Raw genomic sequence first — 27,933 nt, forward strand, 5'->3', positions numbered from 1 at the left:
TCAAGCTGGGAAAAGCTGGAAATGCTCAGAGGCCAGAAAATTTAGAGTAAAAAATTTTTTCTTTTAATTTGTACTTCTGGGTTGTCTTTTCTTCAGCTTGAGAAATAATTTTGGATTTAGAAAAGAAGGGATACCTTGCTTGGTTTGATCTGTAAAAACATAAAGAACATTTATACCTTTTCTTTGTTGATACTCTGAGTACCATCGTATTACCAGTTATATTAATTTTACTGCAGTGGTAATTAATTTTACTCTACTGCCTAATTAAATGAGTTTCATTCTGCTGTTCATATGATACAATAACAATATTACATCATTATTTATTGATCAAAATATGATACAATAACAATATTACATCATTATTTATTGATCAAAGGCAGGTTAATTTTTACCTATCTCACCTAATTTTTACCCTACAACGATAACACCTACACAAAACTGAAGCGGCATGCTTCATGTGCATTTCTTAAAATCTCCCTTGCAACAGGATTTTCTTTTCTTTTCCTGACTAAAGGTGTTTATTTAACTTTCCTCAGTAATGCTGAAAAAAATTTTCATTAGGCACCTACTTTTACTTCCCATGGAAGATTACTCCCCTGTGTAGGTGTGTTTACAGGGAGAGAGAGATATGAAACTATATTGGTAGTTTCTATTTTCAGTTGAGAAGAAAATGCTTTAAATCAGCATCTTGCATTTTATCAGCTATTCCAAAATAAGATTAATTCTATTTAAATATAAACACCATAATTACCCAAAGTGTCAAATATGGACTTGGTAGGTTAACTTACAATTCTGACAGCTTTTCAGAGTTTCTGAGGTGATTTAGTTAATTCACTGCAATAATGTTTTTTGATATATGGGACTTCTAATCCCTAAAAGGATCATTTATTTTACATTGAAAACACAAAAAACTTCCCACTTTATATATAGAACAAATTCCACTGTAATAATGCATCATGCTTTTGTATTTCCCAACTGAATCTCATGTCAGAAAAAGTACTTGCATTTTCAGAGGCTCAGATAATGCATTTGAAGAAGTGGTGTAAGCAAATGGATGTCAAATTAATTTTTCACAACAATAAAGAGGGTTCTTTTAATTGATAACATAAGCTTGCTAACTACTGTTCATCTAAATACATTCTAATCATGGCATGGTCAGAACTATGCTTCAGTTCCACAATTCTTTTTAATTCAAAATTGGAAGTGTCAGCACAGAAGCTGTCCCCAGGTGGTTCACAGTGTTAAATGGCAGATTAAAGACAGCACAACTAATTTCTTTAATCTTATTAAGGGAACAACAGCTGTCAACCGTCACCATTTCTGCACAAGGCCTCCGAGACAAGCATAGTGCTGTGAATGTCAAGCCAGAACTTTATTTAACCACCAGTTAAACTCTCTGGGATGAAAAACTTAATACATTTCATATTATTTTTTCCCTAAGTTGGAAGCTCTAACTGCTCTTAATTCCGAAACTTTTATCTCAAGAGATAGCAAAATCAGTTGAAATAGTAAAGTATGAGCCTCAGGTAAAGCAGCTGTTTATTGATTACTGATGTTGCTCTAAACTTTGTATCACACTCGCAAATCAGCTTTAAAGCTATGTTAGACAGCATGTATACTCAAACCACATAATAAGTCTGCCCTCTCATGTAAGGCTTTCCTTTGGAGTAAATCCAATTACAAAAACACTTATGGTACACAAACTTTGATCCAAAAAAGAAATGTCTTTAAGCGAGACAAAAATATGCATCTGTATGTTACATTTATTTTACATGAGTACAAAGAAATCAGAAGAGGATTCATTTTAATCAACACCTTCAAGCTAGATCTTGTTTGTATGTATGTTATTTTCTTCTGTGCTAGCAGATCTTCACTTTCCTCACTTTGCCTGATATAAACAAGCTGACAAACTGTAACATTTATTCCAAATACCGAGGCAGCAACAGTATCCAACCACACAAAACTAATCCACCATAGTGCACCAGGATACATAGGCAAGAACTCAAAACTTCTGCTTTATAAAAGTCAGGGCATCATCAATGTGTAATAATTAACCTGTTTCAAGGGTAAAGCTTTTTACATTACTCTCAACTTCTGAAGATTATAAACGAATGTACTGTGATTGTCAGTGAAGAAAACAACCCAAAAACCTCACTTTTGCAGTGAAATAATACAAAACTAAACATGACCAGATTTAGGATGAGCTAATTCAGTAGGAAACAGTTAATTTTTAACCAGTTTGAATACTATGCAGTACTCTGATGTGAAATGGAAGTGATCAGTACTGGTATTTCAAAACTGAGTTGAGAAGTAGGAGGTGAGCTATTACTGAAAAATGGTGCACAGAACAGTTGTATAGTGGAATGGTTAAAAAACCCTCAAGGTATGAATATGGATTGAAGCAACAACAATAAAAATTTTTAAGGTTTTTAAGGTAGAAATACCAATTTTAAGTCTTGAAGACTATACAGGCCTTTATACTACACTCACGGAGCCTATTACACCATCAGGAACCCTCAAAGATTCATACTCCATTGCTATTTTGTTTGTATTTTACATTATTTACGGATGTCTGATTATAAAAAGGGGCTTCAGCTGAAATCTAGTCACAATTAATAGAGAGAAGACAAAATTCAGCCCCAGTTCTCCTTCAAGACACTTCCAAAACCAGACTGGAGTTTGATTCTGAAATGTTGCTACACTTATGAACGAACTATTGCATGACAAGCAACAACTGAACAATTTACCCCAACATTTAGAGGTGTGATAGAATCTGAAAGTCTTTCACACAAATTCTCCCGTCCCTGGCTTATCAGTTGTTTCATTGTGAGATCTGGCTCTCAGTCCAGAAGTTTTGTAACAGTTCACAGAACTCCTTTCAACAATAAAACTTGTTCCTATATTGCACGGGAGGGCAATATTGCTTTATTCTTGAGCTCTGTGAGCTTCAAATCCAGCTCTGAAACAGCAAGAATACATCATGGGAAGAGACAGGTGCTGCAGGTTTCAGATGTTGAACCTGCAAAAAAGGTAATTCTCTTCAGAGTATCTTTATGTTCTTGTACCAACTGCTAGTTTACAATGAAAGCTTCTCTAGAGGGAATAACCTTACAAGCAAATAAGAAAGCTTGTTTTGCACTTTGTGTAAAAAGAATTTGTAAACAATCCTATAGAACTGCATGAACAGTAACAGTGCAGCTTAAGAAATGTATGCCTATACAACCAAGTAAAAATTAGAACAACAAGCTATAAAACCAGTTCTCAGCTCAAAATAATTCTTACTGAAAAAAGCATTTGTATCAAATGCCATCCATAACATTATGCAGGCACTATTTTCTGCTTTTTACATATATGATTATGGTTCAAGCTTTTTTACCCTGAGAGTATTTGCTTTAAATAAACAATGCAAGAAATTGTATGAATAGAGAAGATACATTATAATAAAACTGACCTTGATCATGTCTTAACTCATAACAAAAGTCTTCCTTTGTTCCTTTCACAACTACTGGTAACTTCTATTTAAAAAAGCTGGTCACCCAAGGAACTCAAAGTATATCACAAATGTTAATTAAACAAACCCAACAAACCTCATTTGTTAGCAGATTTGTTATAATTTTCAAGGCCAGTAACACATCATGGCACAAAGGGGCTGAATGAGTTGCCCATAGCAAATATGCAAGGCAACACAGGGGATGAGAATCATATTCTGGTCTCGATCTTAAGTCATTACATTGATTTGCTGTGCAGTTTGCTTTTGCTTTTCAGTAGAAGCGTAAGATACCATAAGACTGAAACCCCTTGAAATTCTGCTGAATGTGTCTTATTTTGTGGAGAACCGAACAAATTCAGGAAAACTATAAAATGCTACTTTAAGAAGTGATGTGGCTGGACACTAATCTGTATGTTAACACCAATAATAAAACCTACTATAATCCATTGCTTTCTCTCTTCCTTTTTCAGTGATTTATTTGAAGGGGAGAGAAATTGCCCCAACACCAAATGTATCATCTGTCTCATAAATGTCACATCTTTTTCATAGCATCTACCGTCCCGCTGGTCTAACTACCAATCTGGACAGTACTACAAAACAACAGGCATATTGTTAAATCTTCTGATAATAAAGCTTTATCTTGTAGACATGGGATTAAAGTTCTGAGCTGCACCATACTGCCAGGATTTTGGAGAAAGAGAGATGTAGATAATAGCCTATGTAATCTCATCAGCTACTTGTAAACAACTTACCCTCATCACAAAACAACAGACAAATTCCCAATCTGAGTACAAATGGTTAAATATTGCAAGAGTACACAATCCTAAATTCAGTAGTGTCCTTTAGCAAAGCATGTTTGGCTAGGGGAAGACTGGAGGGCAATTAATGAAAGGTCTTAATTCAACTTCTTTCCACAGGGCTTTATTTTGCCTTTAAGCAGACTCTAGATTCTGCAAGTTAGACTCAAGCAGTTATAGACTCTTGCAGACAAAAACTGCTGAGCAGTTAGCTTTAGAGCAAGACCCTATGTCAAATTATGTGCAACCTGATGCATAACTGCAGTACTTTCAGATGCCTCACTACTTGCTTATATTTTCATAATTCCATGAAATAAAAAACAAATACAAACATACCACCCAAATAAAATGAATAATGTGGACTTAGGACACTTGGGTCTATCGAGAAATGGGTAAGTTATGCAATAACATATATTTTCTTCTGTAAGAGTTAAGCGTTTGTACAACATATAAACTAGAGGCCGGCCACCAGAATTTTGGTACAATACTTCACTATTTCAAAAGGAAAAAGGCATTTGCAACTCAGATAAATTATGAGAAAGAAATCAATATTTGAAATCAAAATATTTAAAAGAAGCTTCGTGTAGCAGGTACTGATGGATTGTCTTATGTTTCAATGACTAAAACAAGATGGATATTTGTGAAAAGGGCACAGTCTAGTGGAAATTCTGCTGTCTTTACAGAATATCGTTTTATTATATTTTTCATCTTTACCTGAAAAATGCACTTTCCATATAGTCATATAAAGAAACAGTTAGGAAAATATACATATCCACCATTTCCAAAGGTGAAAAGTATCCATGTACAGAGGATTCACATGAAGAATAAGTGCAATTTTCAATTTACAATTTGTATTGAGAGATTTCTAGGGGCAAACAAAACAGTTATTTTTCCAAGAAAGAGGCTTTCAATATTTCTCTAAGATTGTACAATTATAATGATTCATCTCTTCATTAATTAATTTGCATGTACTGAGTACTAGACTTTGCCCTCTGCAACTCTCCACCTAGCACTGCTTGCAGAATGGGGTTCAGTTTGTTGCCCAGGACCTACGAGAGCAGCTGCCAACTGCCGCAGGCTGCTCAGCTGCTGCTTCCTTCTTGCACAGCTGCATGCAAGGAAGTGCAGTTTAACACAGAAGCTCGCAGACCACTAAGTGAAAGCTCAAGACCATCTTTTGCCTGGGTAGTGCTCACCCTCACAGAGCTATGTACATATAGCTGTCACGCCTCTAAATACATGGAGGCATTCAGAACAAAATGGGTTAAAATATTAACTTACCACTGTACAAGCAAAGGAACAGCTGTCCTGCCTATAAGTCATATAGGGAAATATATGTATTTTTTTAAACTTTGTATTTCATGGGCTTGAAGCAGAGATTCATGGATGCCTTTCAGCAGTGAAGACCTTAAAAAAAAATTTCCTGAACATTTTCATGATTTCAATGTACTTTTAAAAGCCTGGTCCACCAATTACCACCATCTCTACATATAGGGAATGTTAATTAATTACTCTATTTTGATTAAGTGATAAGGCATTCAGTTATTTGGTCATAATACATTTAAGTTGGTCTTTTCTAGTGTTGCAATTTGTCGTCTTTGCAGTCAAAAATCAGTTATTCTATTAATGTTAACTGGAAACTGCATTTTGCTGTAAAGTTGAATGAAATGCTGTATTTCAGCAGTGGAACTAAGTTCTTCAGTAGATTTTTTTAACATGCAAAGCTGTCAGAATAGTTTATATTAACATCTTTTCTGCCTTGATATTTCTTTTGGAAGTGCAGATAGCTGAAAACTTGTGTTCATGAAACAACATTTAAAGAATTTTTGAAAGGTTTAAAAGTTCTTTTAATAATTCTGTCGTGAACAGGAACTGAGAAACCAGTTATACTGGTCTGAAATAGGTATAAGATAGACAGTAACTGTCATGGAAAGGAGAACCTCTGATAAATCCCCTTGGATACTTTCGCTGTTATACAAATGTAGCTGACAAGGGGTTTTATTTACCGACACAGAAGTTCGTTTGAGAACCAATACATCCTCATACTGTCTAACAAACTTTAAACAAAATGTTTTCACTAACGTAAACACAATATTCTCAAACCTTCTCAACAAAGGATTGCCAGACTATTCCTAAAATAAAGAACAAAACAAATAAAAGAACAAACTAAAAAAAGAATAAAAGAACAAAAATCAAAGATGTATAGAAGATGTACATTCTAAGAATTTAAAGCTATATTTAAGCTAAGCTCTACATGGCCTCACAGTGCAGCCCTTTCCCTTGCAAAGTTTATCCCACATTGATGAGGATAACTCAAAATTAGAGCCTCTGCAAATTAACAAGTCCAAAGGCTGCTGCTGAGCTGCTCTCCATAGGACCAAATCAGGATTGTTCATCAGTGGAGCTGACTGGACTTGCAGCAAGTGCATTCTACATGACTTAGCAGGAAGGTAGGAATTTTATTCTCTTTGAAGAGCGAAGTTACTATCTTAAAAGCATGGATTTTTCTTGGTGTTCTTTCCTAGCACTTCACACCTGTCCCATAACATATTAATGGACAGTTTTAATCCAAACCCACACAATGTAGTACTTAAATTCCAATTATGACAACATTAAAATATAGCTACAAACAAATTATGACAATGGTACAGAACAGTATATTCCTGGGCTTGGTTCCTCTTGTACTAAAACTTTGCCTAGCTCTGAAAGTACATGTGTGCCTTTAAATGGATAAAAATCACAGTTAGAGATTAGGGAAAAAAGGCATGCTTTCAAGTTACCAGTTTTTGCAGGCATTCTGTTTAATCATCACCTTTTTTGGGGGGGCTTAGACATTTAAGCCCTTCTATTCTTACGTACTATAGAGGAATTCCTCTAATCCACAAGAATTTTGATTTAACTGTTCATAGAAGCCCTTTCGTCTAGCAGTATCTTACAACTGTTTCATTTTAAAACCAGTCAGGCTTCAGTGAATTACAACCCTTTAAAAACTTCCCCCACTTCCCACTAGAGATCTTTACAGACTAACTTCAAAAGATATGTACCTCCTCTTCTGTGTAATAGAGTTTTCTCATTTTCTACAATAAGGGATGCCACTGCTCAAATATATCATAGCCAGAAATAAAATCACTAAGTTAGAAAACCAGAGGTTGAATGGAAATGTCTTTCACCTTCCATGGGAGCACAGAGCACAGCACAATTTTTTTCTTTGATGTTCAACATTGGACTGTCAGAAGAAGCAGCAGTGAAGCAGCAGATGTGAAACAAATATTCTAGTGATTCTAAGTGGCAAATGAAGGACCAATCATACTTACTTAAATGGAATCCGTGAAGCCACATTCAGATTGGTGGGAGAAGTCACTGCTTGAAGAATATTTTCAAGGGCAGTCAGTCCTCCTGCAGCCCGAAACACTATTTTATCTGCTGTATTCTAGACAAACACAAACACAGAAGAGAACCAACAGAAATTAAAGGAATTCCTACATAAAAGATTTGCCCTGATAGACAGCTGTCCTGAGTTTTGCCGATCTAGAAAATCCTTAATACATGTATTTATCACGTTGAATACCTCTGAAAAAGAGTATTTTACTGCCAATGCTCTTTAGAGCAGGAGTTGAAATTCTCAGGTGCTTTTTTTTTTTTTCCAAAGATCATATGTATATATAAGATCATAAGTTCATATGTATGTATCAAATACTATATAGGTAATAGTTGAATACCATATTTTCTGTAATGTCATATTGTTACAGGGATTTTCTGACTTCTCCAATTAATTACTTGGCGTTTAAGAATCAGGTTAAAAATATGGATGTGATTTTTGGTAAATGTTTCAGTTATGGGAAACTATAGAGGTAAAGTCTGAAAATGTCACCTAGATGACTGGTGTACTTTATCTCTTGGCAACTCCAATTTATTATGCCTTCAGGTCCTTTATCTAATCCACTGCTTGCAGCTTACTCAAAATGCAGCAGAATAAATGAATATTTTAACTTTGAGGTATGATATTCACATCCAGCTTGTTCTACATTCGTTATGCTATGTTGCTAGTTAATAAATGGAAAGATTCAATTTAAACTAGTTTTGTATGTGTTCCTAGCTTTCTAGATTAGCTTTTTCTTATTCTAGGTATCCCCTCCAAACTTTCACTTAGCAGAAATTTACACTTAAATATGATCCTACCATTATTCCTACAGTTTGCAAATTTCTGAGTTTTTACTGGAGCAGGTCCAGGATTTTAGAACTTAGTCATGCCCTTTTCCTTTCATACAAAATTTCATACAAAATACACATAAGATCTTTTTCTTCTCTACTTTTAAGTTGCTAATTTGGTGTAGCTTTATTAGCTGTTTGTATTTACTCATCCTAATTTCATCAATGATGAGGATATTCTAGTTAATAAGAAATATATTTTTTTTCAGTTTGCAAGCACTTGGCATGTGGGAAAAAATGGGGAGTGCTCTATAAATATAACCATTATTAGTCCAAAAAGAATGTGCTATACTATAATAGAAAAAAAAATAAATGTACTGTATAACAGAAAAACACCCAGTGACTGGCAATAAAATATTTCTTTGAACAATTAGAAATATAATTGAGCAAGACATAATATGACTTGGAAGAGAAACATTTTCCCTCTGAGAATTCTATATTAGTATGTAAACACAAAAGTATGTATTTTACTTTTTTAAAAAAATCACGCAACTTTCTCTCCATTAAGTTTCTTTCAAACATCTATATACTATTGAAATGACTTGTTCCAAGCTCCAGAAAAACTGTTTAAACCGGGAAGTCAGCTATTAAAAAAATAAACCATTGTCCACAATTAATATGAACTCCATGTCGATTTTGAGAGTGCCAAATGGTTTACCTCCAAAGGAATAACTAACCTCAAGTGAATGGAAATCTGTGTGCCAACTCATCAATCAGTTAAAATAATCAACCAGAGATTTCCTACAGGGTAACTGATAATTTCTAGCAGTCAATTTTAGCTCTAGTAAGCATGCCTTAACTGAAGAGTCATTTCATGTTTCACTCATATGTTCTTCCTTTACTTCCTCTCCTCCCTTCCAACTCAAAAAGCCTCCTTAAGGAACCATCGGTTGGGGACCTGATGCAACACAACTCAGCAACTTGCACGTCCCACCTGCAGTGTGACTAGGATGAAGCAGCAGTAAGCACTGCTTCCCCTACAACCCCCTCCACCAGCCTCCTGATAGAGCCATAGGAAAATGATAACCAAACAGCAAAGAAAGACTCCTGCCACAAATCAGATAATACTATTTGAACACCTTGGCTTACGGCCACAGTTCTCAAACCTTCCCCTCTTCCCTCCCTGCTCCACCAGTGCTGCAGAGCGGTTCAGCACGCCCCAGACAAAGCCTGGGGCCTTTCCGACATATCAGTTTTCACTTCAGCTTACAACTTCACAAGTGTAAAGAGAGATTTTCTTATTTCAAGTGTGCATCTTCCTTGGTAAATAACATACACGCATAACCCAGGGTAGAAAAACTTGCATGAGAATTCTGCATGTGATTGGCATGCTGGCACTGCAGCACAAATGAGAAAGACATTTATGTGACGCTGCTGATTTATTTGCTGCAGCATATGTTAGTGCTACTCCAGTTTTAAATGTGTGTGCCAAGCACTTCCCACTTATTGCTTTCCCGATTTCTTATGGGAGATTATGCCACAACCTATTAGCTCCTGCAGCAAAGAAGCCTTTCCTGTCATTTAGGCCAAAAATGCCCTTTCTCTATTTCATCCCATTACTCTGAGTTGTATCCCATTTTATTGCACTCGTTTTGTTTCTCCCCTTAGTAATTACTCCATTCTTGAAATCGTACTCTGTTATCCTTTCCCACTTGGCTTGTTTCTTAACTTTATATATTCATTAATGCTAAACCCATCCTTTTATTTTTTTCATGTAACCTTTTCTTATCTGCCATTTTTTTCCAGAACTCCACTTTTCCCCATAAATACCTAGCAATAAAGTGCCCAGTAAAAACCTCCTGCCTGCCCCCCAAATTGGTCACCAGGGCCACACTGAGAGAAGCTATAATGTCGCCCCCTATTCTGAGAGGAGATCGTCATGTATCTACTTAAAAAGAAGATTAATCTTTTGAAGTTGCTTGATTTCCTGTGTGCTCTCCTTCCACTTCAATCTGGAGCATTGCTTCTTTTCAGCATCAAATCTGTAAAGACAGACTTTTTTCAGAGTGCCTGTTGCATTTTTGCCTAATACTTTGTGAAAATACAAGTATACTCTGCAAAATATAAATGTACGTTTTAAAGAACTTCCTTTACTACTACAGTTTTCTACCAAGCAGAAGTGAGTTTATAATTTCTCCTGGTTTTATATGATTTGGCTTTATGTCCTATTATTCTCCTGTCTAGATTGCTCATAAAAATTCATCAGCATTTTGATGCTTAGCCATCAGGGAAATAAATCCCTAGCTATGTGCATGGAAGATAGAAGGGGAAAAACCTTAAATAAAAGGAAGAAACAAACCAGCATCAAAGTTGGGAAAGACAAATGAGCACAGTATTTGTTCACCGTGCTTACAACGGTCTATAAAACTGCCACTTAGGGGTTAGGAATACACTGCTTTTGGAATGATATTTAATATATTTATCTCCAAGGATTCTTTTAAGTCGGAGAACTCCAAGAGCTTTTAACCTATTTATTGGAAGGCAATGTTGATTACCAAAGGAACTGCTGGTATACAGTGACTGTGAATGACCTGGATCACAACCCCAGTGTCCTGCTGTCAGGAATCCCAAGTTCAGACACAGCTCCTTGAGGTTGGCCTTGGGGCAGTGGAGGCCATGGGAACTGAAGGCAAAACATGCCCTATCCACAAAGGAGCAGAATAGTTGCTTGAATATTGCATTACTGATGTTTTCAGAGTGAATACTGTGTGACTGTGGTACTGGAGAAAACAGAGAAAAAAGGAATCGTGCACAGGCAATTCCCTCAGCTATCTGCAATGAGACCTCATCCTGATGAGCTGATTATAAAGAACAAACATACTAGGTCTCCTCAATGTTGAAAAATTTTGTCATTCTATTTCTGAAATGTAGCAGCCAAATAATACCAAATTATTTTAAAATGTCTGAATTAATTCCTACTTTCAAATTTTGAAGTATTTCTGTATTAATATAAAGAAATCTTTCTTAAAGCATAAACATATGGGAGCAGGCTACCTTATCCAATTTGTCTGTCTTTCTAAAATTAACCTTTATCCTTCAAAATATGATCTTAACTCAGTTACTGTTCTGTAGTGCTAAAACTTTACATTAGCTAATACATATTAAAACATATCAGAAATTCAGAAGATGATGACTATGAGTTATTCAGAGCCTTGTTCATATAATACTCTATTTAAATTGGTCCCTGTTTGAATCTGTGTCAGAATGAAAGACCCATTCAGGTAACTATGACTTTTACTCTGATGGGACCCAAGGCACTGGGTAGATCAGGCACCATCTGAGTATGAAAAATGACAGATGCTGTAGGCAGTAAATATTGAATCTCTGTTTGGAAAGAGCATAAACCAGTATGGCATGGTTTTGCTGCTCAAAAGAATCCTCCAGATGTCTAACTTAGTGTCCCAAATTACTTAGCTAGGTATTTGTGAAACCCATTTCATAATTTCACACATTTCATAATTTCAACTGTTCTTTGAGTGGCTGCATATTCAGACTGGGAAGGTTATCCAGCAAAAGCAATCAATATAATGGGATCCATGTTTGCTGAACAAAAGAAAAAAATATATACTTCCTGTTTTCAACCAGTGTATGAAAGTTTGACTTGCTCATATGTATTTTCAGATATTCAGAACTACTTCAAATAACATTTTTAAACAATTTGATTTCTAAGTACAAAAGGATTTCTAAGCTCTGAAGTTCCCTGGTCACACAGGAGAGCAGGGACAAATGAACACGTAGGCAAAAGTGATTATTACTGTCATCTATGCATTTCTTAGAGAGAGGACGTGGCACAAAAACCACGGGGATGCCACCTAGATGTGCCTTAAAAACATTAACAGAGACATGGTCTTCAGAACAGCAGATGTAGCACTCACAACTAACACAAGAAAAAAACATCTTGTTTTCTTTATTCCTCACAAGTCTGCATCACTGTGGAATACAGTGGTCTTGTTTGTACAGGAGGAAAGCCAACACAACCCATATGGTATTAAATATGTATTCTAAATCTTTGGACCATTATAAACTTGTCATTTAGAGCACACAGCAATGAATTTCAGTAGAACAGTGCATGAATCAAGTAACTTTAGCAAAGAGTGTGTGTACACTAATGCATGCGTGGCAAAGCGAACAGAACTAACAATGAATTAAACAAATCACGTAACCATTTTATGGATTAATTATGAATAAAATGTTTACGAAACTTAAAATTAACCCTTTTCCCCCCAAAATTATGACCAACAATCAAGAAAGCTCCTTGCACACTGGGCTAGTGTGGCTGACTTATTTACCTACCTGTTACAACACCTTAATGGATTTGAATTCCCCTTCTCTCCTCTCCAGCTTGAGTGACAACTGACTAATAGGATTACAGGCTCTGTTCCAATAATACAGCTCAGCTACATGCCAGCAAAAAATGACAGCCTAAACCTGAATTACATGGCCTGGGAATCCATCCAATTATTAACTAAAGTAACTGTTATTACCTAACCTAATCAAAGGAGGAGCAGCTGTTAATCTTTGGTGGCCTGCAGTGTAGTAGCGGTCAGACTGGATGAACTGTCTTTGTACTTGACTCCTCCACAGACAATAATTATGTCCTTTGTGATCAAGAAGGAAGGGCTTCCTAACCTTTCAGACAGAGGCAGCAGATGGGGAACAACTGTTTGCGTGTTCATTAACAAGATAGGGTGGATTTTATCAGGGTTTGGCATCTGTGGCACCTTCAGAAGCACCACTTACCCAATGATACAAGTATGTTTGGCAAATTCGAAAATTAGCAGACTAAATAGAAAGTTCAAAATAATGTTTTCATCTCATCTGGCATTTGGTACAGAAAAACACACACAGCTAAAACCAGTCATTTACACATATGCTTCATCATACCTAACATGACCAACAATGAAATACTTTGCTCAGTTTTGTTTAACCCATTAAACTAGTCAGATAATTTAAACTGTATGCTTTTGAAATAAAATCAAATTAGGGGGAAAACCTCTGATTTATTTATATAAGTCAGTGGGAAATACAAAGCAACACAGAGCGAAATAAAGTGAGCATCAGTTAGTAACAGCTTTTGCTTTCTGTGTACAACATTCCAGGACAGAAGTGAGACCAAAACTGCTGCTATCCTGTACTGCCGCTCCCCTTAACACAGGACGTTTGACAAACTGGAACATTTGTAAAACAGAAGATAGGAGGTCAGAGAAATCTGCCCCATCATGAGACATTACGGAAGTACAATTCAGTTTATATTGGGGAAAGTAAAAATATGATGGGATCACAGTGTGGAAGTACCTGAATGGGAAGATTTCTGATGATGCACAGTAACAGCTAGTATTTGGAAGCTGAAACTGGATGAGCTCAGGTAAGAATAAAATGATTTTTTTAATGCCAAGAGTAATTAATGATAAGCATAATATACTTAGGATGTAGTTGACTCTCAATCATTTGAAGTTTTTAAATCAAACCTGATTATCTCCTAGAAAAATATGATCCTAGTTAAATCATAATTAATCTGGTGCAGGAGTTATTGGGTGAAATCCAACGTCCTGGACCAAAGTACTCACTTCCATACTTTTCTCCTGTTAAAGGATTATTATTAGTTAATAAGTAGAGCAGAATCAGAAATAAGGCAGAGCTTTAACAGCTGAAATAATTTAATGCCAGCTTTCTGGCATTACATGTTCTATGTAACTTTAGCACATCACAGTTTGAACATTAGCACTGGGCATCTTTTTGAACTAGCTTAGAAAAATACTGTGTTGTAAACCCTCCCTCTGGGACAAACCTCCACAACCAATATTTTGATGTGGATTTAAAAAAAGAGTATTTTCCTTCACCAGCCAAAAGAATGCTTTCTACTAGTGCTGCCTATGTCCAAATAAAAAGCTGATCTGGAAAGCCTACTTGAACAGACCTCAGGAACTAAAACTGTTTGGAAGAAAATATGAATGAAATATACTTTGATACATCTGACTTCTATTTCTGAAAGAACACGCTGAACTTGTGCAACCTTATTCAACACTTGTTAAACTGTTTGCTGACGGAAGAAATAGTAGCTAATTAGTAAAATATAGATTAAATCCATTTTAAAAATTTTATTCTTTCCCTTTATCCAGTGTTTGAAGATTCTATCTAAAATGCCAGGGGCTAAGAAATGCAGTTCAAAGCTGCCTTAGAAAAACAAACCAGACAACTGAATCCTGGGCTGGCTCTTTTTTTTTTTCTCTCCTCCCTTCAAATAAATACAGATATATCTACAATCATAGATATGTTAGTGGCTGTAGAAAATCTACACTCTTTGATTAGTCTTCCAGACATAAAAATTCATGCAGTGAAAATCACTGTAGAGTATACCAAAATAATATTTTTAATTAAAATTGACAATTTTGTTCCCTGTAATACTTCTCTCCAGTGAAATCAGTATTTTGGTTAACACCCCATTCCATTTGAAAATCTCAAAGTGGTTTTCAAGCGTGAGTGACTTGACCCACAACCGAATTTCAAGCACTGAACATCAACAGGACATTAGTTTAGGATTAAAACATGAGCCACAATTGGCTTAGTATCATTTGCATACCATTAGGGGGAGGTAGTAATTCACATTAAGGGCATATTTAGCATATATTTGTATCAATGCCTCCCTCATGCATTGCTTATGCATTAAAGTGCCCAAGCTCTTTACCTAATGCTACTCAAGGGCACAGAAATGAAGGTTTGTGAAATGCTCCTTCGAACCTTATCCCGCAAAGCAAAGTACAACTTCTGAAGCGTTAAAGATAAGGCAGCTCCTCTGGTTTCTGTGTTTACACCCCATACAGACTAATCTCGGTGGCTTCATCTCGGAGAGGATGATTGCCTAGCACCTGCGCAGCTGCTGAGGTGGTAGGTTGGTAAACGGGCCTTATCTTGCAGAAGATGTTTCACTCCCAGCATGATGTTCAGTTCTTGCACGCTCCCATGTAGAACTCAGCCTCTAGCATCTAAACCATTTGGATAATACTGTTTTTTCACTTGTATGGCTAAGGTATACTAACTGCAACTTCACTTACCTTTTATTAGCATAAAGGAAGACAAATATCTAAGTACAACAAAAAGAAGGGATGAAAAACAAAGTAGTTGACATATCACTCATGCAACAATTAAAATGAGGTTTACTTTATTTTTTAATTAAATGAAAAATAAAAAAGAAGAGGCATTTACTATTACACTCTCTGAAAGTACATTATTGACAAGCAACTTAAAATTGGTCCACGCCTAAGGATAATGCCACTATTAAGAAATGGATTCTTAAGCCTTTCCTGCAAACACAAAATGTCATGTGCTGACAGATTTAACTCTTGTTTATGAACATTATACACTTTATTCATTCTTCTGTTTCCAAACTTCTGCCCATACTGTAAGGTAAACCATATTGGATGGGGCTCCTTACTGAATCACTGTATTATCTCACTGAATAAGATGAAGCTTATTCATATGATCTCCTTCCAAATTCTGCATTGTCTTTTCTGTTCAATAGTAAAATCACAGAAAGGCTATCTATTAACACTTCTGTTGAGGACAGGACCCTCAAAATCCTGTTTGTGAAGTTTCAAGAGTCAGTGAAAGCCATAAAGGAAAGACCGACAAAGGTAAACTACTGAATTCCATGTTATCTTTTTAGCTGCTTTCATCCATGCTAAGTAGCATAATGGGAAACAGCCAGTATTGCTTGGAAAAATAAGAATTGTCCTTATTAGATATTGTGAGACAGCACTGAGCGCTGCAGCACTTGTGCTTATTAAAAAGAAATGTTTAGTCTATTTATAAATAACTGGGCATCTAGTAAGGGCATCAATTAAAGGAGGAAAGCAAGGATAAAGGTTTAAGTCTCTAATACCAGGAACAACTACTCCTAGATCTCCACAGATGGCTCGGTTAGCTACGGCCAATTTGACTTTTTCTGAATAATCTCATAAATAGAAGTTCCCAAATGAATATATAAAAAGCACAATTAAGTGATCTTGCCTTGCTCTCTCTCAGCAGTTTATTGGACGAGAAATTGTCCAGTGATTAGGAAAGCTATAGATCTCTTGCAGCACAGTCTTAAATCCCTATGGCTGACATTTCACTATTGAAAGCTTTCGGCCACTAGAAAGCAGCACTGATTTCAGCTGAACTATGAAAAGCAGTGCAATGAAGCAGATACATAGAGAGGGAACTATCATTGTTGAAAAGACTTCTAGTGCAGTCAAGAGCACTTGAATCCTAAAAACAGCTTTCACACTGATTGCCTTGGGTACTCTCCTGTAACCTCTTGGACTATTTGCCCATTACCCCATCTACAGGACAGCAAAAAGGACTGCAGGGCAGATTAACTGTGGATTTCTGAAGTACTGCAAACATGAGAACGGACAGCAAAGATATATAGGTGATATGTCCTCAAGTCAGAAGTGATGGTCTCAAATCAGATGTAGAATTTTAAGCATGCTTGCATGAAAATGTGTGTGTATGTATATACACCATGCGAGTATATACATATACCATCAGGCTAAATGAAACAAAAATGTCAGTTCTTTAGAAATTATAATAATCATTACTTTACCATGATCTCTAAATTGGCATCTTCTCATTAGCAGAAATGTGCCTGTGTACGGCATTTTCTCATCACTGAGAAATCAGTGCCTGTACTTTAATGACATTAAAACATATCTCTTTCCCTGTAAATACTTAGCGGAGAAACTCTGCATACCTTGGGAAGTATACATATCCATCATATCCGTTCTGATATGATGCATTAGTTCTAAACTTGTGTCAGTTTAGGAAAAAAAAAGAAGGAAAAAAGCCTGATCTGACAGCAAAAGGCCACAAACAGTGCAGTGTAAGTGCAATGGAAGGTAACAACATTTAATTGAATCCCACAGAACCAGAAATCAACACAGCAGTTTTCAGCTATATACGTTGTGCACAGTAAATTAACCTCAGAACAATCTTGAAATAAGTATACTGCAGAGCTTATCTGTGAACTGAACTTGCCTTATAATACCATTTCCAGCAAACAAGTTAAAAAGTAGTCTGTGCTGACCTCTAGTAACAAGTTCCTATTTATATGTTCATCCTGAGAAAAAGGTTAATCCACAGACTATAGAAACTCTGGGCAAACGAATTATTGATGATATAAAGCTGCCTGGTCCAACTTACAACACACAACACACGTCTGACCTATTGACTTCTTCCTGGCAGTGACAGGGAATGGCTGTTGGGCAGAAAAAATGCTGTCCAAACAGCTCCTCCTGTGTTTGCACATAGCCTGCTCTTTGAATGCACAGCCACTGTGCTATCACTATGTTACTACTACTAGTGGCAGTTTGGACCACGTGTAATTCAGATCGTAGATACAGTACAGCACACCATACTCCAGGCTTTGAACATTGCTGAACCTTCTTCAAACCATGTTTTACTGGCACTGTGCATCATTGGCACTCGGTGTTGAACATGTATACATTAAAAATACCTAATCTCCCAGTTAAAGGGCTTAAAAAAGGTGAACTTTATGTCTCAGATTTTCCATCAATTATATCTGCTTCATCAGTTCCCGAGTTCATGCTCTTAATTCAGGTTCTGTACTTTCCTAAGGATAGGTAACAACTAGATTAACGCTTTCAACAAAGGACGCATAAATACAGAATTCCCTATGTTACCTTCTCCGTTAGCAAAATTATTAGATTTTTGGTAGTGGAATACAGAGTTCCAAGGACCTGAATTCTAGTGTTAGCTAGTAAAACAGACTTTTTGCAACTCAGGACACTTCATAAAGTTTGGATTGTGACTTTAAATAATTTTTAAACTATAATAATTCAGCTTTACATTTGATTAATTACTTCCCTTGACGTGACATCACTGTAGCTAGTATCAAAAGTTGAAAAATGGATAGATTAAAAAATTAATCCATTCTTTTTATAGAAATACATCACATGTTCAACTAAAATGAAGCTTCAAGTTGTAACTTCTGATTAGCTATAAAAAAATAAGAGTAGCAACTACTTTCATAAAGAACAAACCCCTAAAACATTGATGAAAGCACAGTTAAGATATTGTGCGAGTCTTAATGTTATTTTTTATATGCTTTGGTCACAAAATGCCCACTTCCCTATAAAAGATAGTTTTTGATGTAAACCAATGCACTATGTATCAAAATTTCCATATGGCCAAGAGCCAAAAGACACATATCATATACTCATGAGAAAAGCAGTAGGTTACAACATGATGGTGTCAATGACTCCACAGGGTCCCACTGCACTGTAGCAAGGGTGGAGGTGGAAAGGGCACAGGACTGATGTGGGGCTTGTTTTCATCCACAGCCATGAATTTGCCTTGCCAGCTGCTGCCAGAGGTCAGCCCTGCTGCTGGTCCCATGACTCGCCTGCCACTCCACTGGAGACCGGCCACCCTGATCTGCACTACAGAGGAGTATAAAACATAGATAGCACAAACAACAGTGGCTCATAAATATGCATATTTAACTGTGGGTATGTGGCTTTGGTGGTTTTTTTTGCTGTTGTTGTTGTTTTGTTTTGTTGTTTTGTTGTTTTTTGTTTTTTTTTTAATTACTACTGTGTCTGTGCATACTTCTATTTTTGCCTGTAGAACACTCTGTATGATTGCACATTTAAGTCCTGACAGGATATATACTGATTACCTACATAAATATCCTAACGCATCAAAACCAGGAGACGTGCTGCTCTAAGAAGCTCAGTAGGAAAAAAAGCTGTCTAATTTCTACGCACATTGGCAGGTGAAGTACCACAGAATTGGCTGGACCCCATGTCAGAAAGGTGAAGGCATGCTCCAATAAGAATACTCAAATTGAACAAAACAGGGATCTGTCTGTCCAACACAAAAATAAACAATATTTTAAAGCCTGTTTTGAACACAGCCATAACTAAATGCAGAACTTTGAGAATTAACATGCAAATTAACTCAGCAGGTAATACCTTTGTCCTAGAAGTCATATCAGTATTAACCAAATAAAAATCTTATGTAAGCATTTTTCTTCCAAAAACAAAATTCAACCTCTAAATAGATTTATTACTTCTAAGGATTAAAAGGACATGCTGTTGTTTCTGCCAGTAGTGTCCTCTAGTGGAGAGATGGGAGATATTGAATAAACAAGAAAACAGAAGTGGGCTGCATCACAGAAGTCAACCTGTCAAGGAAAATACAATCACCTCTCAATCACAGATGTGCCTGCAGAAGTTTGACACCTGGACCAAGACTTTCATTACTGTAATAATGTTTAAACATAAATGTTAAATAACTTTTTAAGGCTTCAGTCAGATGAAGAAATGCATCAGTTGTGAGGCTATACACAATAGTTGATTGAGTGTGTTAAACAATATACATATAAAGTGCCTGTATGTGTATGCATGTATATATATAGGATCACAAAAGACATCCAATGTGGCCATAATTTGGGTAAAGCCACTAGTCCATGACTTAGGTAAATTCACTAAAACAGTAATTTTCACCCTTTTTCATATATAATGCCCTATGATACTTTTTCTGATTTAGTAAGAGGGTGACAGATAAGCTGACACCTCCTGTGGTTTCCCCAGCCCTCAATGAATCCATGTATCAGATTTTATGCTGGGTCTCTCCTAGAGGTGTATCTACACTCTTCTAGAGGTGTATCCTTAACATGTAACTAGTGACTGTAGCTCACCTATAGAAAAGCTCTGCTACTGAATTGAGGAATCCATTCTATTCACAACTCCCAAACTCATCTACTATTGTCTTCATCTCTTCCTTTCCCTACAAAAAAGCCAACCAAAATAATACTACAGGTTTTTTAGGACCACAGATTTTTGCCACCATCTTATTCTCAGCTGATCCTTCAATGCTCCAAAGACAAGAATTACTAATTTTGAAAAGATCACCAAATCATTGCTCTGTCAGCTAACTCTCCTGGTTTCTTCAAGATAATGATCATCCTTGCCTCTAAGGTGTCTAGCTGATTAATAGAACAAAGTTAAACTTGGATCAATTGTTTTCAGCCAAAAATTTAGGTTTAAAATTTGCTGCTTCTAATTCGCACTAGACAATTTTCTTCAATTATGAAATAGAAGCCACAAACCTCAAGCTATGGCCTGTGCATTTTAAAGCTAGTCTGATTTTTCCAGTGACATTATCTAACATAAAATTCACTACCTATTTATGTCACTTGTGCTTAGCATATGAATTCAAACTTCCTTCAAGAGTTTTATAACAAATTACAATATCTTGTCTAATATTATTCAAAATTATTCAAAATAATTCAAAATAAATTATTCAAAATAATTATTCAAAACAACAAAAATTAGGTGGAGCAATAATACCATATCCAGTTCAAATATAATCAATAACAAGTCAAGAAAAGCTTAAAGATACGTTGTTGCCTTTCAGCTGGTCCAGAATACTGTTCTTCTGAAAAATAAAATCTAGCCATTAAATTAGGTGTTTTTCAATCCTCTCTTTGGTGGTTACACCACTCTGCTACACTAAAAATATGCAGCTACCTAGGTGCTCGAACCAGCTTCACAGATTTTTGCTCCATCAGAATCAAATGCATGAGTTTGGGAATCGCAAATCCCACTGTATTTTTAAATAGACTTAAACAAGAAACAATACTGAGTATTTATAGCAGGGTATTTGCTTCCAAAACCTATTTTGTCTGTATATACGCATATCGTATATATTTATGTACACTTACACACACATATACACACACAGAGGAACAATTTTACATCTCTGTAGAGACTTTCGAAGAAATTTATCATGAACGGTACAAAACCTTACACATGTTCCATTTAACATGCCATTTGTTCCATACCTTGGTTCTTTAGCAGTTTTTAGTTCTATTGTTTCAAGTTTCTGATGATTCAGAGTTTGTATTATTGGAGGAAGAAAAAAAAAGAATCAGGCATAGCTAGCCAGACAATTCAGTGTGCCTTCCAAAAACTGGCCTATTAATCTTCACACTGGCTTTGGTCTCCATACCCAATGGGTTTAGAGAATAAAACATAAATACTGGGCCTGACTGTGTTGTTAAAGCCAACCATTTCTGACAGTCTTTATGATGGGATAAACACTGTCTGTCCACCATCCCATGTATTTGAAAGCTACGACAAACAGTTTACTGAAATATAAATAACTGACATCATGACTGCTGAAGTAGGAGGCTGAAAAGTCTATCTAAAAATCGCAAAACCACAAACATTGCCTGACACAAAACAAACCATTAATGGTCACTGAGAGAGCACTTTTTAGAGGTCATAAGCATTGAGATCCTTTTTTTATTTTAAAAAAGTAGTAGAACACTGCAGTAAATTAATAGCTCAGATTCACACATTTTTCAGTTACAAAATTACACCTTTTCTAAGGAAGTTCCCCACCCTCACCAAAATCTGTTCGCAGTAAGAATACTATTCTGAATTAGTAATAAAAATAAGTATCTTGAGACTTAGCCTACTGAAAAGCAGCTGGTTTTAGATTTGTATGAAGAGAGCTGATAAGTAACTATAAGTGCCATGGGCCAATTTATTAAAAGCCTCCTATTCTTCTGGCTCCAGTTTACTTCCACACTTTAACAACTTATTTTGCGCTCACTGTTATTTACTGAGATTTTTACAGCACCTAGAAAGCCTGAAGGAGATTAGGAACACAGCGATCCCCAAAACTGTAATAAGTTTTATGAACATCAGCACCAGTGAAACCTTGCTTGTTGGGGTTTTTTGCCTTGTGATGGGCATACGAGCTTCAGCTGTGATGTTTGCTTAGGCTGAGACATTTATAAAACCCCTATCCTTCCACTGCAGCTGCTGCCCTCTCCTCAGGAGCACATCTGTGAGATTTTCTGTCAAAATCACTTAGTTAAAGGAAACTTACACATCTTGTGTTGTGATGAAGATCTTTTTCCAACTAGTGGTCTGATGATAAACTTCATATAAGAATAATTCCAGTTAAGCAGATTAACTGCTGCACTTGGATTTCAAAAATCATGAGGTTCCCTCATGATCATAATGATTCTGTTTCATACTCCCATCCAGAAGGGTGGGAGACACATTAAGGGCTTGTCTAGATGTCACATGTAAGTATTGTACAAATTTAACTGAAGTGATTTAACTGCAGTGTTTTATCTGCAGCTGAGCCAGGTGAAAAGGCTACCGCCCTCAGCTGCTTTTCACCGTCCCCCTTACTGAAGGTACCATCCTGCCACATTCCTCAGAATAATGGCATCTGTCATCTCTACCTAGCCCAAACCTATCCAAATCACCCAGAATACTTTAAACATTTAGAAGTAAAACTTTTAAAACCTGGACCAAAAAAAAAACCCTAAAAACAAATTTTAGAAAGAACTTCAGAGAAGTGATGTTCTGTCAGCAAGTCTAAGGATGACCATCTGAGAGGCAGTAACCTCTGACCCAGGTCAGGTTCACAGCCTTAGAAATATATATCCTTCAGTCAGTGTAATGTCCAATGTCTATGCGGTAGAAAACCAGTTTTGGTTTTCTAATCAGTAAATCTCACCTCTATACACTGAGGGGAATATATGATACAAGGATAAGGAACTTAAAACTGTACCTGTAGTCACACTAATAGGATATACAGCTTTAAATATACTGGTTTCTGAAAGTGTTCCCTATTACAGGACACTTCTGTATGACAGCTCAAGTCAGACTTGAGCAGTTAATCTGGGATTCCTTGCACACCTGAAACACACTGCTGCTCTTGACAATGGATGTGTAAAATTAGTCTCATCAAAAAATTAAGATTTATAAAATCAAAAGAACTGTGGCGGAAAACCTGCTTTAGCCCTGCAGTTTCAAACATCGGCTCTGCCTTCTTTAAGGGGGTACATGAGTTTTTCTTCAGCATTAAAGGCCCATTTGCAGGAGGTTTTAAACTGAGCGTTATCAATCTTAATAAGAGCTTGAAGAGTCCCATATGACAATCTCCCAACATCAGGCCCAGGCTTTTTGTTAACATTTGCATGCATTTTGCTGTTCCATCTTTGTGTATGCGTGTGTTTTTTAAATATACTTTTAAACAAAGTAGAGGTGAAAGTGAATACAACTTCCTTTCAGGTTTTCTGCCAGCAAGGGTTTTGTGCATAGGCTCTCATCCAAGGACTGCCTTCCAATAATTTTAGCACCCAAACCAAACCAGCACCCTAGCAGTACATGTTGTGGATACATCTTGGGGATAGCATACCAGGTGTATACAACACCATCCAAATTTGTGTGCCTCCTGCTTGCCTGTACTAGCAGAAGCAAGGGCATATGAGCTGAGAGGTACAAACATATTTAAAACTGGAATGCCATTGTGGCTTATGACTTTATAGAACCTTTTATGTTTATTTAATTAAAATACATGTGAACTACAGGCTGTATTCAATTAACAGCCATACCTCTTGTCAGACCCTCAAAACTTGCACTTCAACTCACTAACTTACAAATACTTTTCTGGCAGAGTGCAGTATTTCTAGTGGTTGTAGAGCTTCATCCAAGTAAGCCAGCGTGGACATATCAAGAAGCATCCGACAACCACTTGAAGCAAAGCAAAGCAACTCTTCCATTTATTAGCACTCAAACCATGCACTGGATTCAAAGTGAAAGTTGACAGTTTTGTTGTGTTGCATGGGGAACCAGCAGCAGCCTACGAGTTCTGTGTTAATGAGGAGCAGATAAGGTGCTACAGTAAACAGACAGGACTTCAAAAAATACAGTGGTTAAGATGTATCTTTGCCTGAGACACAGATTTCACAGAGAACATGCCAATACAAAAACTTTTTAGTTTACATTAAACAACTCTACTTGCTATATTGGTGAAATCAATTGCCCCCAAGTGCAGAATCTGCTTATGTCTAGCAGAACAGGACGGCATGCAAAACAAAACCAAGTTTAGCACAATAATCATACAGGCATGCCTCATCCTAAAATGTTCTCACATTATAAAAGAAGTCCAGAATTGAGAAAAAGCCTATTCCTTACTATGAAACACAACATATGAAGACAAAGTGCAAAAAGGAACTGTTAGTCTCATTCAAATCTACCTGTAAGCCAAACCCAGTAAGACACGGCTGACAATTTTCCGTATGTGGCTTTTTTGTTATTCGAGTTTGCATAAATACACTCCCACCCTTTAATGCTGTTTTAGTACAGTCATGGAATTTCTAATGAGCTGAATAACCCTTCCTTTTGTTGAGAAATTTAACGGTATTTTTCTTATTTACTGTTACCGACAGCAGCTCAGCAGTTTATTTCGTCATTTATAAAACAACTCTTTTGTTTTACATCATTTGTAAAACAAACCTGTCTCCCTGGTAAGACAGTATAAATAAATTTTTCAGTTAGTGTAAACTATTAACAAAAGAAAAATCCAGTGTTTCACAGTATGACTGAAAAGAGGGGGTTTTTGATCAATTTTATTTTTGCATGAATACTTCTGAGCCTGTCGAATTTCTAGTAAGTGGCAAGGATCTATTGTAGTGAACTCTGTCCTCCCTCAGGGCAATTCTTTATTCAACCCAGGCCATTAGCAAGGGTAAATCAATGTTATCAGCTCCCACACACTGACAGCTTGTGTGGTTCCCACTCCCTCATTCCTCCCCCCACATGATGGTATATTTTTATGCTCTCCAGGGAAATTCAATTAACAGTGTCAGTCTCCTCCTCTCAGTCGATGACTGACACCATCAAGATTCTTTTCACCGCCCATTGACATGTAAGATGTGTCTGCTGATTTCTTGACTTGCAAGTTAACAAGAGAATTACTATCCACTTCTATAAATGACTATGTACGATCTGCGCCATAAAGAAAGTGACAGCTATTGAAATCAATCTTTCTTGACCTTATTGATTAGGACACTCAGATATAACAACACTTTTTCAGTAGCAGAATAATGTTTTGGGGGTAAAAACCCAAATCAACAACAAAGCAATACATGCCTATTAATACTATCAAATTTACCTTTTACTTTCCCACTGCAGACTCAACAAGCAGTAAAATGTTATGAACAATTAATGATTAACATTTAGCTGCAATTCATGTCTCATTTAAAAAAATCTCAGAAAACATCTACTGATGAGAGGCTGTATATAACACTACTTCCCAGTAACAACTTCCAATAATTATTTAGATAACTTCCAAAATATATAGATCTTTTTATAGTCTTCATGCAACATGATTTCTATATTTTGAAATAATTATTTAAAAACTAATTTGTTAACACAAACACTGAAAAATTTGAAACTGTCACAACTCTTTCAAAACAGCTATTAACTTTGCTTTGATCAGCAGCGCAAAGTAGCTAACAGAATACATGGCAGAACCCTATGCATCCCAGGCAGCATTTAGTATTTAAAAGCATGTGCTATTAGCAGTTGTGTTCCGCACTGACTAAGCTGTAAAAAGCATCAAGCAGATCTCTCAACTTCACAGACACCAAGTCCAAACCACAATGACGCAAACCCCTCCTCAGATTTAATTAATTTGGTTTCTCCCAGAAATAATTTTTGTGATTTCTTGATTACAGATATGAAAGAAGTATTTTCTAATGGTTAAAGAGAGAACAGAACATAATGTTCCAGCTGAAAACTCAAATACTGTGGTCCTAATGGAGGTAAAAAAAAAAAATGCATTACAAGACAAAAAGCACTATGGCAGCAGACTGACCATGATGAAACAGTAAAAAAGGTGCAAATGCTATGCTGTCAATTAAAAAACATCCAACATTTACCATAAACTAAAACATGCTCTACAGACATAGCACTTTGAAAAAATTCAAAACACAGGAATATCCCACGTATACGCACATCATACCTTCATCCTCCATCAAAGACCTACCCCAAAAAACTACAGGCTTTGTTGTACTCTGGGAAAACTCAACAGATTTCAAAACTCAGCCACAACACCACAATATGCTGGCTGCGACGGCAAAGCTGGCTCCAATTCTTTCATCTGTTCTCTGCTAATTGTTTTGGCCCCTTATTCTAAAAGCTGTTTGTGGGTATGCGCTATAAGCCAGATGACTGAAATGGCCCAGGTTAAAAACAATCCTAATGAAAATAAAGTTGAAGTACAGCTTGTCATTATCCAGATGATCTAGCATCAGTCAAGCGTGTTTTCAGCACTTCTGCAAAACTGCCTATATAAAATCTGATGTCTAAATAAAAGCATCCACCACTGCAACCACCACAGAAAAGTGTTAATAGCAGACACTGCTTGTTACACAGAGATCACGTATTCATCAATAGGTGTTTATAACATTCCCAAATCCAAACTGATGATATTTGAGGGCACCACAGTTTATAGGTTAATCATAAGCTATATAGTAACAGTCACGATACCTCTTTTTCCAGAATACGAGAGATGTCTCCTAAAGTCCTGTCCAGAGCAGAAACTTTGTTGTTCCCCAACGAACAGCTATCCTGCATTTGGAGGTGCTTTAAAAGGTCTTTTGCTAACCGCTGTAACCTTCAACATTAAACAGAAAAGAAAGAGCAGTTAAAGCAAAACCTGTCCTGATTGTGCAAACTTTCATCTTTGTCATGAAACTCTGCTGAATTTCAATAAAGCAATCATGAAAAACTGTGAAAAAGCATTATTCTAATCTATACTGAACAGCATGTAAAAGATGCAGTACAGCAAGGAGATACAGTCAGCTTAGAGTGACTATGACATTTCACTATCTACTTTTTCAGGGAAATGACATACAAATAGTGTGAACAGTACAGCCATTAAAGTCCTTCTTTATTAGCTATGTTGGTTTCTGTTGTCGTTCAGAGCTAATTTCCCTATTCTCCCTCCACAGTTTATCCTGCTAGTTTTTGCCATCTTCATTTTCAACATGATTTCACCCTCCTTTTCTTCCATCATTCAATCCTTTCCACCCACTTAGCTGAGTAGTTCACTCCTGAGATGAGTAAGGGAAATAGAACAGCAGACTACTTGGCTGATTTCTTATAGGCATCATAAAAGAACTGGCTCTTTAGCATTATTTGAATAAGTGAGAAGTAGTGACTTTGCAGACTACCTCAGAAAGGGCATTTTATTAATGAGGGTCAGTAATGAAGCCACAATGGAGAGGTGGGAGAGATGTAGATATGTAGAATTGAAATGAATCCGAACGCTCATGTGTCTACATGTGGGCTATTCAGCTATGCTCTCCTGCTAGGCAGTGAGGAGGAATACACTGTTCCAAGGCACCATTCATCTCGTACTAAGGTCTAAAATGAAACAGTCAAAACACACTCATAACATATCCTTCTTTTCCTTGAATGTAGCTTAGATGTAGACTTTTACATCTGTAGATGCCTTAAGGCAGATGACACAAATGCTAAATAGAGTCCCTTAACTGCAGACTAAGAGAAGTAGGGAGGAAGTATCATTCAGTATTTGCCCTGTATTTGTCAACCATTG

The 27,933-nt window shown here is 36.5% G+C and overlaps 1 protein-coding gene across 2 annotated transcripts in view; it reads right to left on the reverse strand.

Moving 5' to 3' along the window:
• The window catches only part of SCAPER (S-phase cyclin A associated protein in the ER), a 180,549-nt gene that overhangs the window by 48,511 nt on the left and 104,105 nt on the right, over positions 1–27,933 (reverse strand). For both annotated transcript variants that reach the window (XM_064456758.1, XM_064456759.1), the window contains exons 23-24: positions 26,862–26,988; positions 7,602–7,717 (exon numbers count right to left, since the gene is read on the reverse strand). In XM_064456758.1, the coding sequence (XP_064312828.1) occupies positions 7,602–7,717; positions 26,862–26,988 (243 nt within the window). The remainder of the gene's footprint in view (positions 1–7,601; positions 7,718–26,861; positions 26,989–27,933) is intronic.

The sequence above is a fragment of the Phalacrocorax carbo genome, chromosome 7, assembly GCF_963921805.1.
Source record: "Phalacrocorax carbo chromosome 7, bPhaCar2.1, whole genome shotgun sequence".
In the NCBI taxonomy this organism is placed as follows: Eukaryota; Metazoa; Chordata; class Aves; order Suliformes; family Phalacrocoracidae; genus Phalacrocorax; species Phalacrocorax carbo.